Source organism: Bos javanicus, chromosome 23, assembly GCF_032452875.1.
Source record: "Bos javanicus breed banteng chromosome 23, ARS-OSU_banteng_1.0, whole genome shotgun sequence".
NCBI lineage: Eukaryota > Metazoa > Chordata > Mammalia > Artiodactyla > Bovidae > Bos > Bos javanicus.
In genome coordinates this window covers 16,799,715-16,814,301 of record NC_083890.1, presented here as the reverse complement: position 1 = coordinate 16,814,301, position 14,587 = coordinate 16,799,715, and the positions used below count along the sequence as shown (strand labels likewise).

The following is a 14,587-nucleotide window of genomic DNA, read 5'->3' as shown; positions in this document are numbered from 1 at the left end:
CCTCCTGGTCAAGGGAGTTTCTCCTGGACCTCACAGCCCACCCATTCCTAACAGATTTTCCCAGCCCTCTAACAGCCCCCTCTCCATCACTGATCCTGCTGAAAGCATCCCAGTTCTCTGGAGGTTTTCTCCCTGGGTGGCCTGCCAGAGCCCCCAGCATGAAGCGTGAAGCCCCAGCGACGCCCCACGCAGACAGACCCCCAGCGGTGGCCCTGCTCACCTGCACAGGGGGCACGCCATTGTTGCTCTGCCGGAACTCGCCCTCGTCGCCCGCGCTGATCTCCTCGTAGTCATCCAGCATCCGCACTCGCATGCCCGGCTGCAGCGTTTGCTGCACGTACTCACCGTAGCCACTAAGGCTGGAGAATTCAGCGCGCTGGCGGAAGGCCCGCCCTTGCCTCCTGGGGGGCGCAACGATGGTGGGGAGTAAAAGGCTGGGGCCTGAAATGCTGGGCTGAAAGATGGACCGGGTCGGCCGGGGTGGCAACGTGCCCTGTTGGCTGAGGTTCCGGGCCCAGCCCATGCTCCGCACCAGCTCCGAGATAAGGTTGCCCACAGCCATACTGAACTCCAGCTCCCGCTGCCCCCGGCTCTTCTCCCGGCCCAAATCCTCCCTCGAGGTTGGGGAGCCTCGGTCTCCGGCCCCCTGCTCTGGACTGTTATTCAGCTGATCCAGCAGAGAAGTGACACACAGGTAGCGTTTCACCAGGGAGAAGAGAAGTTTTCCTGGGATCTGGAGGACACAGTCCATGGTGTAACTTCCTCTTCTCCCAGCTCCCACCCCTCTCCTTTCCCTGGACATCAGCCTCTTCAGAAAAAGATAAAGCCTTCATCCCCACACCTGCAGTTCCCAAACTGTGACTGACATAAGAAACACCCAAGGAATGCCTTAAAACACAGAGTCTTGGGTTCTCATCTCAGAGACTCTGAGTGGGGAGGATAATATGAACCTTGATTTTAGTAGGTTCCCCAGGCGGCCCTGGCACTGGTGCAGCCCTGAACCACATTTTCAGAAATCATGCCCTGGTCCTTGTACATAGCCTTTCCCCCACAGCTGCAAGGGTACCTGAGGCAGGTGAATGCCCTCAAAGGCCATGCAATGCTCCTCGGAAGACGTGGTCTCTGCAAACAGTTCCAGCAAAGTATAGCGGCTGTCAAAATCCATGTGCTGCTCGATGCCGTCTTGTTGGCTCAGTGACAGAAGGACGTGAGCCCGACTCCCTGTAATGCACACCGGATCCAGATCTTCTCCTCAACCCCCACTACGCCTCTCCACATCGCCTGTCCCCAAACTGTCTATCCTAGACCCCAGAGGCTTTCAAACTTGTGACTGAGACTCCCAGGAAGAGACACATTTCACACAGTCACCTGACATGAAGGTACACGATGTGAAACTGAAACATACACTTCATACTACAAAACTGACACTACTAAGTGCTCTGAGCTGATGTTTAACATTTTAAAAAAATGTTGGTTATAACCCATGAAAGTGATTTCACAACCAACTAACAAATCTCCAACCAGAACACATAAACTTATTCCCATTTCTTCTCTGCCTCTGCCCTGAGAACAGACAGCTAAACCAGGTGCTATCATTCTATCCTGTTTCTGCACCTGTGATGGCTTATTAATCTACCTTTTCCCTTTGCAATGAAATTGATGTCTACCAAATACTAGGTGCTCTTACAGAGCTGGGAAACCCCTCCTCTTCCTGTTCTTACTCCTGTGGCCCCATCCTCTCCAGGGGCTCCCTTCTTCCCATGGCTGTCTCTCACCAGCGTCGTGGGCTGCCAGGGCCTGCAGCATCTTGCCAGCACTCCGACGGATCTGAGGCTCAGGATTGCACAGCATGTGCATGAGTAGGTCCAGGGCGCCTGTCTCCCTGAAGACGCCGGTGAGGGGCCCGATGCTGGCATAGGCGCTGAGCACGTGGATGGTGTGGAGCACAGCGGCCGTGAGGCTCGAGGTCCCACCTTCTGCCAGCTGCCGGGCAGCCCTGCGCACCAGTGCCCGCACGTCCGCCTCCATCTCTCCCATGGCCACGTCATCCAGACTGCCTGGGTCTCGGGGGAAGCTTGCTGGACCCCCAGCTGTCTCGTGCTGAGGTCCCTTGGATAACGCCCGCTCCCCTAACAGCGTGGGACAGCTGGCGTAGACCTCGGGGGCCGACAGCCACATAAGGATGTGCTCGGCCTTGCCCTCCTCCACGCCCGCTCTACCCACTTCCCCACACTTCAGGACACTCCATCGGATCAGGTATTCAGGATGCCCATCCTGTCCAGGCCGCTGTCGAAGGAGCTCTTCGGGATATGCCTGCAGCCGGGGCCCCAAGGGCACCGTGAGGTCCCCAGTGCGCCGTTCTCCCACCATCCTGACTTCCTGGGACACACGGGAGAGAGACAGAGGCACTGTGGGAAAGAGAAAAACCTACATGAAGGGGGTGGAACCTTGAGGCGCAGACAGGGTGGGGGGTGATTGGTAGGCTGCATGGAATTTGGAGGCCAAAGAGAAAAGGCCAAGGAAAGGATGGAATAAATAACCTAAACACACTTTGGGATTTGTAACAAGGAGAACAGAGTGAAAAACAGCGATAGAAGGAAATGAAAAGGTTTCTGAAATGGAAAAAATTACAAGAGAGGAAGAGAAGAATAGAAAGCAAGATAAGAAAAAGAGCTGATGGTTAATCAGGACAATTTGGGCAGAACAGGAGGGTGGCTGAGGGGTACAGATCAAGACTTAGAAGGATGACATGGTTGAGCAGGTAGGCCAGCAGCCTGTGAGACAGTGGGGCCAGAACAAGTCAGGAAAGTCAGGATGGGGAAGGGGCAGGACAGGGAGCATAAATGACAGGTTAAAGCGGGACTGTGGGTATAAAGGGGGGATCATGGCAGATATTAAGAAGAGAGACTAAAGGAGGCAGATGACTGGATGAGAAAAAGGTATGAGAACACTGGGAAAGGGAGAGGGGACTAGGGATCCAAATGAAATTATGGGAGGAAAAAAACCAAGTCCCACCCTGCCCTTATGCTGTATGTATGGTAAGGGTCTAAGTTAAGTAGATCTAGATGGAGGTAATAATCATGGAGTTGAAGAGTAGGGAATGAGGTCAGGAGACAGCAGGGTATTAAGAGAGGCTATACAGTACAGATTCAGATACATGGGACTCTGAATTCTGGCTCCTTCACTTCTTATATGTGTACTTTTGGACAAGTCAATCTCTAAGCCTCAGTTTTCTCCTCTGCAAGATAATAATATTTAAACCCAGCTTACAAAATTGTTATAAAAACTTACTAAGGTCACATATATAAAGCGTTCAGAACAGCCTCTAGCATACAGTCAGAGTGCTCAGTAAACAGAATCTAATACTACTATTCTTAGCGAGGGAGAAGGTAGGAGCAGTCCCCAGGTAAGTAGAACGCTAATGTGTCAGAATAAAATTATAAGTAGGTGCGGATTGACGGCCATGTTAGTGATCAGGGAAAGATACGAACCAGTGTGGGGGCAACAGGGAATGGTGAGGATAAGAAAGGACAGCAAACCCAAATGAAGAAATGGTGATCAGAGCAGGGGTCATGTTGGGGTACATGTTGGGGTACAGGGATAGAGGATGAGAGTAGAAGAAAGGCGTGAAGAGGAGGGGAAGACGGGATGTGCTCTCGAAGCGGGTAGGGGTCCAGATAGCATGCGGGGGCGGGGGCGGGGGGAGAGGGAGATGCGAGCAAGACAGGAGGTAACCAAGTGATGTGCGATGGACAACTGATGAGCGGGATGAATAACACAATCGGAAAGGCCTAAATGGGGAGAGAGGAAGGGCTGGAGAACAGGAGAAATAAACTGAGATGGGGAGGCGAAGTCTTGGTTGCGGGGATGAGACAGCAGGTAGGCGTAGGTGGCAGGTCAGACCCGAGCTTGCAAGCCAGCAGGGGCGGTGGGGGAGGCCAGCACCCGCCGGAGAACGGGCTTGGGGGGCGGAGGAGGTGGGGGGGCGCGGTCGGAGGAGGCTGACCGGACCGAGCGAATCTCGGCAAGACCTGGCTCCTGTCGTCAGCGCCACGGAGAGTGGGCAAGGAACCGGGGAAGGGACGGGGCAGGGGCGGGGAGGGCGCAGAACTCTCCTCTCACCTCCCACCTCCCGGCTCGGCCCTCGCTGGGGCCCGGCGCCCGTCCCGCAGTGCTGGCCCCGCCTCCTCCGCGGCTCCCTTCCGGGTCACGCCGCCAGTGCGCGCACGGCCGGGCGGCTACGGGTCCCACCGCGGCCCATAGCTGAGCGCGGCGGCGGCACGGTGCGCCGGCGGAGCATGCGTAGTTCTCGCGTCTGGGGGCGCGCAGCCCGCGGAGCCTAGGGGTCGTGGTAGCGTGGCCCGTTTCTCCGCAGCCGTAGGCTGCCCTTTCTGTTCCAGTATCGGCTTTGAAGCCCTCCTTGCCCTTTACTGGATCTGCCTTCGTCTCCCACCGAAACGCACACTCACATCCTAGGGCTGTCCTCTTAGTTTGCTCTAGGTCACGTGGCCATGAGTTTCCCATACCCGAGGCTTTGGATTGGTTGCGTTCTTTTTCCTATTAATTAAAATTGCTTCTCTCTGTGTTGACCTAAGCACCTAGCACAGCTGGGGCTGAAGATAAAGGCCCTAACCATCACCCCCGATGTGTTCCTTAACTCAAATCAGTAGAGTTCAACAGCCCAAAGCACCCATGCGTTTCATTAAACAAGACGCTTGTTTCTCAGCACGTCTGTGTTCATACCTCCCCCGCTCCAATATGGGAAAACAAAAGCAAAGACCCCACAGTCTGTGCACAAAAATGATACATTTATTGAAAGAGTATTTTTTTCTTAATACAAAAGAAAGCTCTGTACATAGGACTGTGACCATGTCCACTATTCCTGGGTCAGCATCCCAGGGGAAGTAGAAACCACTAACATACACACCCCACATTCGCACACACACATTCACTCGGGCACGCGCGCGCGCGCACACAAACACACACACACACACACACACACACCCCCCAGAGCCACCAAGGAAGGGAAACACCAAGGGTCGCTGCACGTAAAAATGCCACCTCATCCTTGACGCACGCATGTTCTCCCAAGGCCACGCTCACACAACACACATTATAAGCACTTTGCCTGATTCACTCACTGGGTCTGTCTTTTGTGGGAAGGAGAGGAGGAATTCATCAAGGTCTCCTCCCCAGCGTGAGGGAGAGGGGAGTGAGTGAGTGATGGTGGAGTGAAAACAAAGAGTAGAGAAAAGGGGCTGGGCAGTTGCAGACCTGAGTCCCAAGCTCCCCCACTCTCTGACCCCTGATTTGCCATGCCCCAATCTATAAGCCACCCATAAGTCCCCTGCTATCTTCTGGAGAAAGCCAGAAAGATGGCTTCCATCTTGGCACCCCAAACTGGGGCAAGACAGCAAAGGGGGTTAGAGGTCCGGAGGTTTTCAAACATGTTGGCAAATCATCCCCATGATAATTAGGCTGTGTGTATAAACTTCCCCCACCCCTTCACCTCATCACAGAAGCAGGCTTGTTCCTACTCAAGGCAGACCTAAGGGGTTAATAAAACTCCACCCACCCCCCACTGCCCTGTTTTGAAAAAGCTCCCTCTCTGATACAGGTGGTGAAGGTAGGCTCTGACACAGGGTAAAAGACCCTCCCCCTATGTTGGCCCACCCTCAAGATCTACCCCAAACGGGGCAGAGGGGGTGGGGCACGGCCCCTGTACAAATTACATAAATACTGAGGTTACACTTAGAAAAATAAAGTCATTTTCTTCAAGGCTTTTTGTCTTAATTTTAAAAAGTTACAGTAGCTGCTCACTCCCTGGGAGAGCTGCCATTTCTGGCTCCCCTAATCCCACACTCAGCCCAAGAGCTGCTCCCATTTCTTCTGCCCCCCAATCCTGCCTCTCGCCCCCTCCCAGACCCCACCCTGCTCACTGCAACTTGGGCCCCAGGCAGCTGCAGGCCTGGGGGCGCGCAAGGCTGCAATGCCCATGCGTGTGGCACAAATGAAGTCAGTTGCCTCTGACACCCTCCCACCCCCCACCCACATTTGGTCTCCCTCTTCCCTCTCCCTAGCAACAGCTCTGAAGGGCAAAAAGAGGCCCAGAGCTGTGGGTCACCCTCCCCACCCCGTTGGGGCATGGCCTGAGGGCCCCTCCCCCGGTTTTCTCCTGGAAACAACCCAGGACCGGGCAATCTCCCCCCCCACACTGGCGAGCCCCAAGCTCATGGGGTGGCTCTGTCCCCAGAGGCCCGGCCAGTTCCGGGGAGCCTCAGGGCTCCCCAGGGAAGGGGAGCTTGGGCAGGGAGGGGGACGAGAAAAACGCCATAAAAAAAAGTTAAATATTTTAAAAATATATATTTATAGATTTGTTTTCACTTCGTCTCCTCAAATAAAAAGTTCAAAATCAACTTTAAGTAAAGCAGCTGGGAGGAGAGGGGGGAAGACAGGGGAACACGGGTGGTTCCCTCCAAGCCAGCAGCCCCTGGAGTTCCAAAGGGAGCGGCAGGGCAGGGCAGGGCAGGGCAGGACGCCCTGGGAATCTGCTGTGCTGGAGCACAGGCCCCGCTGCTCAGGAGCTGTAGGGGCCACGGGCACGGCTTGAGGGAAGAAGCCCCATCTCCCCAGCTGGCTCCCTGAGGGTCAGGGGGTGGGCTCTTTTGACCCAGCCTGTGGCAGACACAGTGCTGACATGGGGTCAGCAAGGAGACTGGGGAGAGGCCCTCCACCCCACTGCTTCCTCAGGGGGACACAGTGCCTAGTCCCACAGAGACCTGTGTGTGATGGTGGTGGGGGCACGGTCCCATCGGGTAAGCTAATACTCATGGCAAACATGGAGCCAAGCTGGCAAGGGGAGCCTGAGGAGGGAGGGCAGCCCCACCGGCAACAAAATGGGAGGCGGAGCTAGAGGGGGGAAGGGGGCGGGAGGCCGGGGTGGAGGGCAGGCTGGCCCATTTCTTTGGCTGGAGTGAGAGGGCTCAGTCCTGTGGCTGCCCACGCTCCTCCCCGCCTCCCTCCTGCGGCCCGTCAACATGTGTGTAAAGAAAACGTGAAAAGGCAACAATAAATAAGTGGTGCCGTCCCTTGGGCCATCTGTCCAGGGCGGCAGGGCGGATCAGTCACTCTTGGTGCTGTGGGCGGCATCCAGGTTCACCACCTGTAATTCGGTGAGGTTGCTGCTGCTCCCGGCCTGCTGCCCTATCACAGCCATCTGGAGGGAAGGGGGTATGTAAGGAGGAGGTGGGGGGCTGGAACTGACCGGCCAGCTCAGGCTGCCCCCTGCCTGCCTGCCCACCTGCCCACCACCCAGGCCTGACCAGGAAAATGGACAGGCCTCCCGGCTAAGGATCTTGGCTTGGACCACCCAGTAATGAAATCCCCCAAGTCAAGATAAAGAAGAGGCTGGCTGGCTGGCTGGAATGGAAGGTGCCCCCACCTACCTGGTGAAGCTGAACTGCAGAAACTGGGATCTGCACTGTCCCAGATGGTGCTGTGAGGAACACCTGGGGGACGCCACCTGCATGAGATAACCACAGGAGAGACTCAAATCACTTGCTCAAGAGAAACTTCCAGATTCTGGAGGTGTGATGATAAGTGCACAAGTTGGGTGAATCTCAGATGTAAGTGCCCAAGGGTGAGTGTCCAAATGTGTCAAGTGTGCATGTGAGTATGTGTGGCAGCATCTATGTGTGTGTACATATAGGTATATGTGTGAGCATCTGGTTTGGGTATGTTTGAGTGTGTGCATGTGAGTCGAGGGGAGGCATGTGAACGTGTGTGTGAGGGAGGAAACGGTCCTCCTTTCTGCAGCCCTGCCCCTGACTCACCTTGCTCCTGGACCTGGCTGTGGGACACCTGCATGGTGGATGGCGCCTGGGAGAAGGCATTGAGCACAGTGAGGCTGCCATCAGCCAGGCCCGAGGTGGGCGCATACATCACCGCATGGGGGCTGGGGTACATCATGTGGCCGCCCACAGTTGTGGGCACAGATGACGTCATGATGGTGGCAGGCAACGTCACTGGCAAACACAGACACACGTCAGGGAGGTCAGGACTGGTGCTGACTGAGAGCCCCCATCCCACCCCCAGGAACTCCAGGCCTCCAGAGCCCTCCTGCCATTGCCCAGGTCGAAACCTAGACAAAGCTCCTTCCTCTGTTCCCTGTCATCGACTGAGAAAAGCCTTATTTTTTTCTTGAACACAACCGCACCAACTTTCAGTGTATCCTATCACATCGTGCTATTCGATTATCTATCTGCTTTGTTCCAAGACCCCAAGGCCCTGGGAAAAACAAAGATTACAATGACTGACCCAAGCCAAGGAGACTCAGATACTCTTCTCTGACAGAGAGCCTACATCCCATTTCTCATTTGTTCTTCTCCTCCCTCTTCCTCAACATGCGGCTAACAGAACCAGCTTTTAAACAAGCACTTCTCCAACGTTAATGTGTGTACAGTCACTGGGGGATCTTGTTAAAAGTGCAGATTCTGATTCAATAGGTTTGGGGTGAGGCTTGAGAGTCTGCATTTCTATCAAGCTCCCACGTGATGCTGGTCCTCCTTCCACAGACCACACTTTGTGTAACAGGGTTGTGATTAACAAGAACTTCAAAGTAATTTTATTTTGAAAATGTCTCATCATTTCTAAAATGACTAGAGACATGGAGGGGACTTATGATTACTCAAAAGCTAGGATACCCTCCCACAAGGAGACAACTGCTCTGTCAATCCTTCCTGGCAATTGAGCAAATGTGTGTCTGTGGGAAAGGAACTTCCTTCAGGGCCTCAGGCTTTTCACCTGAGTGTGAAGGAGAGTGGCCTCAATGGTCCCCAATTTCTTCCTGAAATCCACAGCCCCACTGCAGGGCGGGATTCAAAACTAGCCATCCTCACCTGACTTTCTCATAAGGATTAGGGAAAGGGTTAACCCAAAAGCCTCAGTCTCCACATTAAGAAATTTGCTGACCTTAGTTACAGGATGGATAATCCTGGGCACCTGCTGCTAGGTCTCATGAATGAGGGAGGGCAGAGAGGTGACAGAGTTTCAAGCTATACCTGTCCCGCTGGAGGAGGTCTGCGTGAGGTCTGTGCTGCTGTCGCGAGAGGGAGACGCTTGCTGTGGGGCCTGGTGCACCTGAATGGCCTGCACTGGGACCTGCTGGGCCACTGCCCCACCTAGAAGACACAGAGACTTACTCGTGCTCTGTCCTACCCACCACCACTTTCACCAAGCTCCCTCAAACACCCCCAGGCCCAGGGGCTGCCATTCTATCCCCAACTCCCATCACTATCCTTCCTGAGAGCCAAAGAGGGCCCTGAGGTCCAGAATCTTATCTCCAGGGGGTTCCATATTCTGTTCTTGCCCTTCCCTCTTTCCCCTGCCCCAGAACCTGCCTCTACCCTTTTTGGTTGACACAGGAGCAGGCACCCATCCATCAAGGACACAATGTGCCTTCCAATCAAGGTAGGGAAGTGGTAGAATGTCTCCTATCCCTGTGGCAGTGGGGGCACAGGGCTGGGCTTGCTAGGCAAGGCCCGAGTGTATGGTGGAAATTTACTGACAAGGACAGTTCAAGTCCCAGTGGGGAGGGGCATATCTACCAATGGGACATAAGAGGCTTCTCTCAGGCTCTGGCCCCTGTCCATCCTCCTTCTGAGTAAGAAAAGACATTCTCCTTGCACCAGCCCTAAACCCACTCTTAGAATGCTCAGTTTGCCCCTTGTGACTCACCGGGCATGAGGGTGAAGCTGGTAGGCAGCTGCATGAGGCCTCCGGAGGAAACGGGGCCACTGCCCGTACTCTTCAGCACAGTCCCGTTGGCACTGCTGACAGCGCTGGGGCTGACGCTAGCAGACACTGGTGCCAGGTAGTTGGTGATGGGAAAGGAGGGGCCGCTGCTGACTTGCATGGTGGTAGAGGTGCTGGGTGCTGTCTGGATGGTGGAGGTGGTACCCGGCAGGTTGGTGACGGTAAACGCCGGCTTCAGTGTATCCTACACCCAGAGTAAAGATGGAGTGGTGAGCCTCTCCCAGATCCTGCTTCTGAGATAGGTTTCTCAGTTTTTCAGGGAACTTAGGGTTTGAGAGCGATCTTGAGGGGTCTGGCAATGAAGCACCAAAGACTTTATTCATTCAGCAAAATGTCCTGGGAATAAACTAACCCTACCACTAAAATATTGGAGAGTCTAGAACACGGACTCTCCCCTCAGGGAACCTTTGTTCTTAGAAGAAGGAGAAAGCCACGAGCTGAGAACCAAGCCCAGAGAACTGAGGGGGGTTCAGATCCTGGAGGTGGGTCAGCGCCGGACGTTGGCGAAGCAGTGGAGCTCGAAGCCCCTGATTGGCGGAGGCGTTGCTAAGGCAAACAGTGCCGCTTCCTCCGATTGGCCAGTTCGTGAAGGGCCACCCGGAAGGTGGGGCTCCCGAGAGCAGTAAGAGGAGGAAGCCCCGCCCCCTCTCCTTACCGGGAAAAGGAAGGGGGAGGCGTAACCAGGGCCGGCATCCCTAACAGCCGAGTGAATACACTCCCTAACGTGCGCAGGCCCGGACATCCTGAAGGGGCAGGCGGCTGGCTAGTAAGGTAGTCTCCAGCGTAGCCAATCAGCCGGCCTGCTGACAGTGCTGGCTTCCCAGGACCCTGGAACCCATAAGTGCTCCCTTCCTATTCCCGGGCGACCCAGTCAGCCAGGAGGGCAGGGCTAAACGACGCCCCCGCCCCCAGCAGGGAGACAGCTGGCGGGAGGAATGCAAGAGCCCTGCCAGGCAGGCGGGCTGCAGGCGGGAGGCCGGCGTGGAGCCGGAGCCGGCCTTATATGGGCACGGAGGCCGCCCGCTTATCTAGGGGGCCGGCCTCCTGTCAGGATAGCAAGGATGGACACCTGTACCCTAAGATGCGGGGCACTAACCCGGCTCCACTCCACATCAGTAGGCACCTATCCACCTGTCCAGGCTAAGGGAGAAAGACCCCTTCTTCCCCTCTCTGCTGGTCAGGTCCCTCCCCTTCCTTCCCCTCAGACAGGAGACCCAAACACACCTTGGTCTCCCCACTGCTGTCGGACTCCGACACCTGGTAGGTGAGGTCTGTCTCTTCAAAGCCGGTGGCACTCATTCTCTGGTCTGTGGTGGGGTCTGAGCGGGGTGGAGAGTCTGGCGAGTTGAGGCAGGTCTGAATCAGTGCCTTGCCAGTCTCACTGGTGATCATGGGCTGCAGTTTGCGGGTGGCAAAGGTATACACATGGCCTGTCTCACTGGCCACCAGCAACAGCACCTGTGTCCCTGTCAGCGTGGACAGCTCATAGGCCTGAGGGTAGGGGGGAGGAGATGGGTAGAACAGCAACATGTTTAATTGCTACCTTCCTTGGCTAGTAGGAAAGAGGAAGTATACAGTGATCTCAAGCTCCCACTCCAATAATGACCTTCCTCTCCAGTGACTCTAAGGGGGTCCTGTCTGAAGGATATCTGAAGGTTAGCTGAAGAGTAGAAGAAAAACCCCATGCCCCTCCTTTGAGGAACAGCCCCACTGACCAGCAGATACCCCAAGCAAATAGTCACAGCTCTGGTGACAGAGCATATAACCTCAGCAGACACAGAGTGGCCCAGGGAGCTGCTCCTCACTACAGCTTGGTGCCAGAGCCTCATGAAGAGATGGCTCCCAACACCTCCTCACCATCACAGGGACCAGGATGAAGTCGCTACTACACTGAATGTCACATAGATGTCAGGGATAAGGAGCCACCTAAACTCTAAATGTCCCATATTTCTTTCCAGAAACTGCACAGGCACTAACCTGTTGCCATTTTGTCCTGCTCTATAGAACTCTGCTCCCTTTTTTCACTTTCTTTGTCTCGATACAACAGTGTCTGGAGTGATGGGAGATGGCAGCTAGATTAGCAACTACTTCCCTGCCATAATACAGACTTGATGGACATGAGTTTAAGCAAGCTACGGGAGTTGGTGATAGACAGGGAAGCCTGGTGTGCTGCAGTCCATGGGGTCACAAAGAGTCGGACATTAACTGAGCGACTGAATTGACCCTGCCATAAAGCCAGGAAGGGGCCTTCAAGGATGGCCCCATAGGTGGCATCCTCACTCCCAATAAAGTTCCACAAACCACTGGAAGCAGCCTTGGTTTCTATATGAGATTGGATATAAACACCGGCCAATGTTTCCAGAGTTCGAGCTTCTTGTTTCCCGGTTTCTCTGCTTCCATTCCTTTCCATATCTTCTATAGCCCCAAAATGACTCCTTTCCTCATTCTTTTCACTGGATAATCAGCTAGAAGAGGAGGCATTGCTAGGTACCTCTGCAAACCTTCTCCCCAAACTCCGTGCACCGATTTTTCCCTAGGGCTGGAAATCCCACTTATCCCAAGGGCAAATGGTTCTGAGGCCTGTCCTGCAGGGAGTGTGCCGGCTTCCAGTAGATGCATGAAGACTCATGGCCATCGCAGGACTTGGTTTCTGATGCTCAGGGTAGCATCCGTTTTCCTGCCCTGCTCCCTTAACTGGGGCTCTTGAGCCCCATTCGGTCATCAGCCCTGCCCGTCCTTCCATCCAACACCACTCTAGCGATGCCCACCTTCCTCCCACACATGTTCGCTCATTGTTGTTACACAGCTCCAGCCTCCTCGCCCCCATACCTTATCTGTTCCCTGCTTTTCCGGCGCCTTCCCCGGAACACCAGAGAGCACTGGACCTACTGACCCCCCGGCCTCATTCACCACCTCCCCGGGAGCCCCGCAGCCTCCCATCACCACTCTTCACTCCTCCGCTCTGCAAGGGCCGTGTTCCTCTCTCGCGCCCGTCACTCCCACCTCGGCGCCTTTCCTCTCTTTTCCGGACATTCGCGGCATCTCCCCTCTCCCCACATTTCCCTGGCGGCCCCTCCCCTTTCACCCTCCCGGGGCAACAGTCAACCCCTCCCACACACCTCCTGCGGACTCGCCGCCTCTCACCTCCGCCTCGGCTCTGCCTTCCTCCCGGGCTCCCCTTACGCGTCCCCACCCTCCCGGGCTCCCGTTGGCCGGCCAGCCTCCCAGCCCGGTACCTTCTTCATGATGCCCGTCTTCCTCTTGCTGAAGGTCGTGTAGCGCCGCAGCTTGTTGTCGATGAACTCCATCTTGATCTTCACGCGGCCCCGAGTCTTCTTACCCGGCTTGGCCCCGCTCACCGCGCCGCTCACCGGCCCGTAGCCCCCCGTGGCCGCCGCCGCCGCCTCGGGCCCACCGACCACCACACCGAGCTCCATCTCGCTCAGGCTCCGCTTCAGGCCGCGCCGCTCGGCGCCCAGCTCCTCCTCTTCGCCCGACTCCGAGTCACCCTCGCTGCCGCTGTAGAGGGCCCCTGCGGTGGGCGCCGGGGTGGTTGTCGCTGCTGCTGCAGCCTCCCGCTCAAGGCGGCCCGGCCCGAGCCCCGCGCCGTTCCCGGGGACCCGGCCCCCGTTAGCCCCTCGAGTCCCGCCGCCTCCACCGCCCGGCCGCCCCGTCGGCGTCCGGTTCAGGCTGCCCCCCAGGGCTGAGCCCCGGCCCAGCGCCGCCGCGGCCCCAGCTTGGCTCGGTAACATGGCGCTCAATGCAGGAGGGCGGACGGGCAGTCAGCGAGGAATCGGAGCCGCCGCCGCCGCCGCCATCGGCTTCCCGGTTCAACCCGGTGCTCCCGCTGCTGCTAATGCCGCTATCGCTGCCGCCGTTACCGCTGCGAACCCGGGGCCCCTGCACGCCCGGGCCGACCTGGGCCCTCACTTTCCTGCCCCTGTGGCCCGGGTTGCCCCAGGCCGCGCGGAGCGCCCCCTGTCCGTACGCTAGGGCGGCGCGCCCGGCGGCCGTCAGCGTCCCCCGGGGGGCAGGGGCTGCCGGCCGCGGCCGAGACGGCGGGTGGAGGGGGCCGGGACCACGCGCTGGCGGCGAGGGATCCCCCGACCCTTCCCCCCATATAAAGAGATACAATGTTTCCTTTTATGGCGAGGCCGCTCCTTATATGGTGAGCCCCTGCACCCCCGCCCCATTGGTCCGCGGTTCCGGCACCTCCGCTCCCCATTGGCCCACAGGGGGCGCTTATTTGCATAGACATACCGAACTCGCTGCTGTCATCCCGCGTCAGACGGCGACTCCAAAAGGGGAGGAGCCGACGCCTCTTAAAGGAACAGGAGAGGAGGTACGACTCCGCCCCCTGACCAGAGAATGGTAGAGAGAATTGGGAGGAACCTGCAGAGAGGAAGCCTGGAAGAGCACTGGGGCGCAGTCTTGCGGAGGAGAGGGAGCCGCACTGGGAACTCGGCGCTGCAAGGGCTGGAAGCCAACACTGGGATAGTCCCTGAGTGGATTGTGCGGATTGCAGTAAATTATATGCAGCCCAAATTTCCAGGGAATACAGGGATTAGAGCACTTCCCCAAGCCTTCCTGAGGGAGTCAACGTTACTGGCCGAGCAGAGGGGGCTTGGGTCCCCGCTGTCCAGACTTGTTGCGCCGCGCGGCCTCTCGGCTCCACCAATTCCCCTCCCCCCAACCACTTCCTTTCCCTTTCCCTCTCTTTTCAAGGCGACGACACTTTCCCACCAGGACGGCTCCCCTGTCCTCATTCATCATT

The 14,587-nt window shown here is 56.6% G+C and overlaps 2 protein-coding genes across 7 annotated transcripts in view; both read right to left on the bottom strand.

Moving 5' to 3' along the window:
* Window positions 1–4,226, bottom strand: part of CUL9 (cullin 9) — a 37,609-nt gene extending 33,383 nt beyond the window's left edge. For all 6 annotated transcript variants that reach the window (XR_009732821.1, XM_061398201.1, XM_061398203.1 and 3 more), the window contains exons 1-4: window positions 4,123–4,226; window positions 1,776–2,408; window positions 1,067–1,221; window positions 221–733 (exon numbers count right to left, since the gene is read on the bottom strand). Coding sequence is in view for 5 of the 6 variants with exons in the window: in XM_061398201.1 (XP_061254185.1) it covers window positions 221–733; window positions 1,067–1,221; window positions 1,776–2,370 (1,263 nt within the window). In the remaining variant the exon portion in view is untranslated. The remainder of the gene's footprint in view (window positions 1–220; window positions 734–1,066; window positions 1,222–1,775; window positions 2,409–4,122) is intronic.
* Window positions 4,227–4,787: 561 nt separating this feature from the next.
* Window positions 4,788–13,565, bottom strand: SRF (serum response factor). The gene is made up of 7 exons (XM_061398235.1): window positions 13,050–13,565; window positions 11,038–11,304; window positions 9,736–9,997; window positions 9,060–9,179; window positions 7,833–8,024; window positions 7,446–7,522; window positions 4,788–7,216 (listed from the first exon to the last, which is right to left on the bottom strand). Exons 1-7 carry the CDS (start codon window positions 13,563–13,565, stop codon window positions 7,121–7,123), a joined length of 1,530 nt encoding a protein of 509 aa, XP_061254219.1. The 3' UTR covers window positions 4,788–7,120.
* Between the last annotated feature and the right edge of the window lie 1,022 nt (window positions 13,566–14,587).

Bases quoted from the DNA above. Each gene is read 5' to 3' on its own strand.
- SRF (XM_061398235.1), bottom strand. From the start codon at position 13,565: ATGTTACCGAGCCAAGCTGGGGCCGCGGCGGCGCTGGGCCGGGGCTCA. The intron at 11,305-13,049 runs GTACCGGGCTGG...CCCTACCCTCAG, and splicing joins AGACGGGCATCATGAAGAAG to GCCTATGAGCTGTCCACGCT. The intron at 7,523-7,832 runs GTGAGTCAGGGG...TATCTCATGCAG, and splicing joins CAGCCAGGTCCAGGAGCAAG to GTGGCGTCCCCCAGGTGTTC.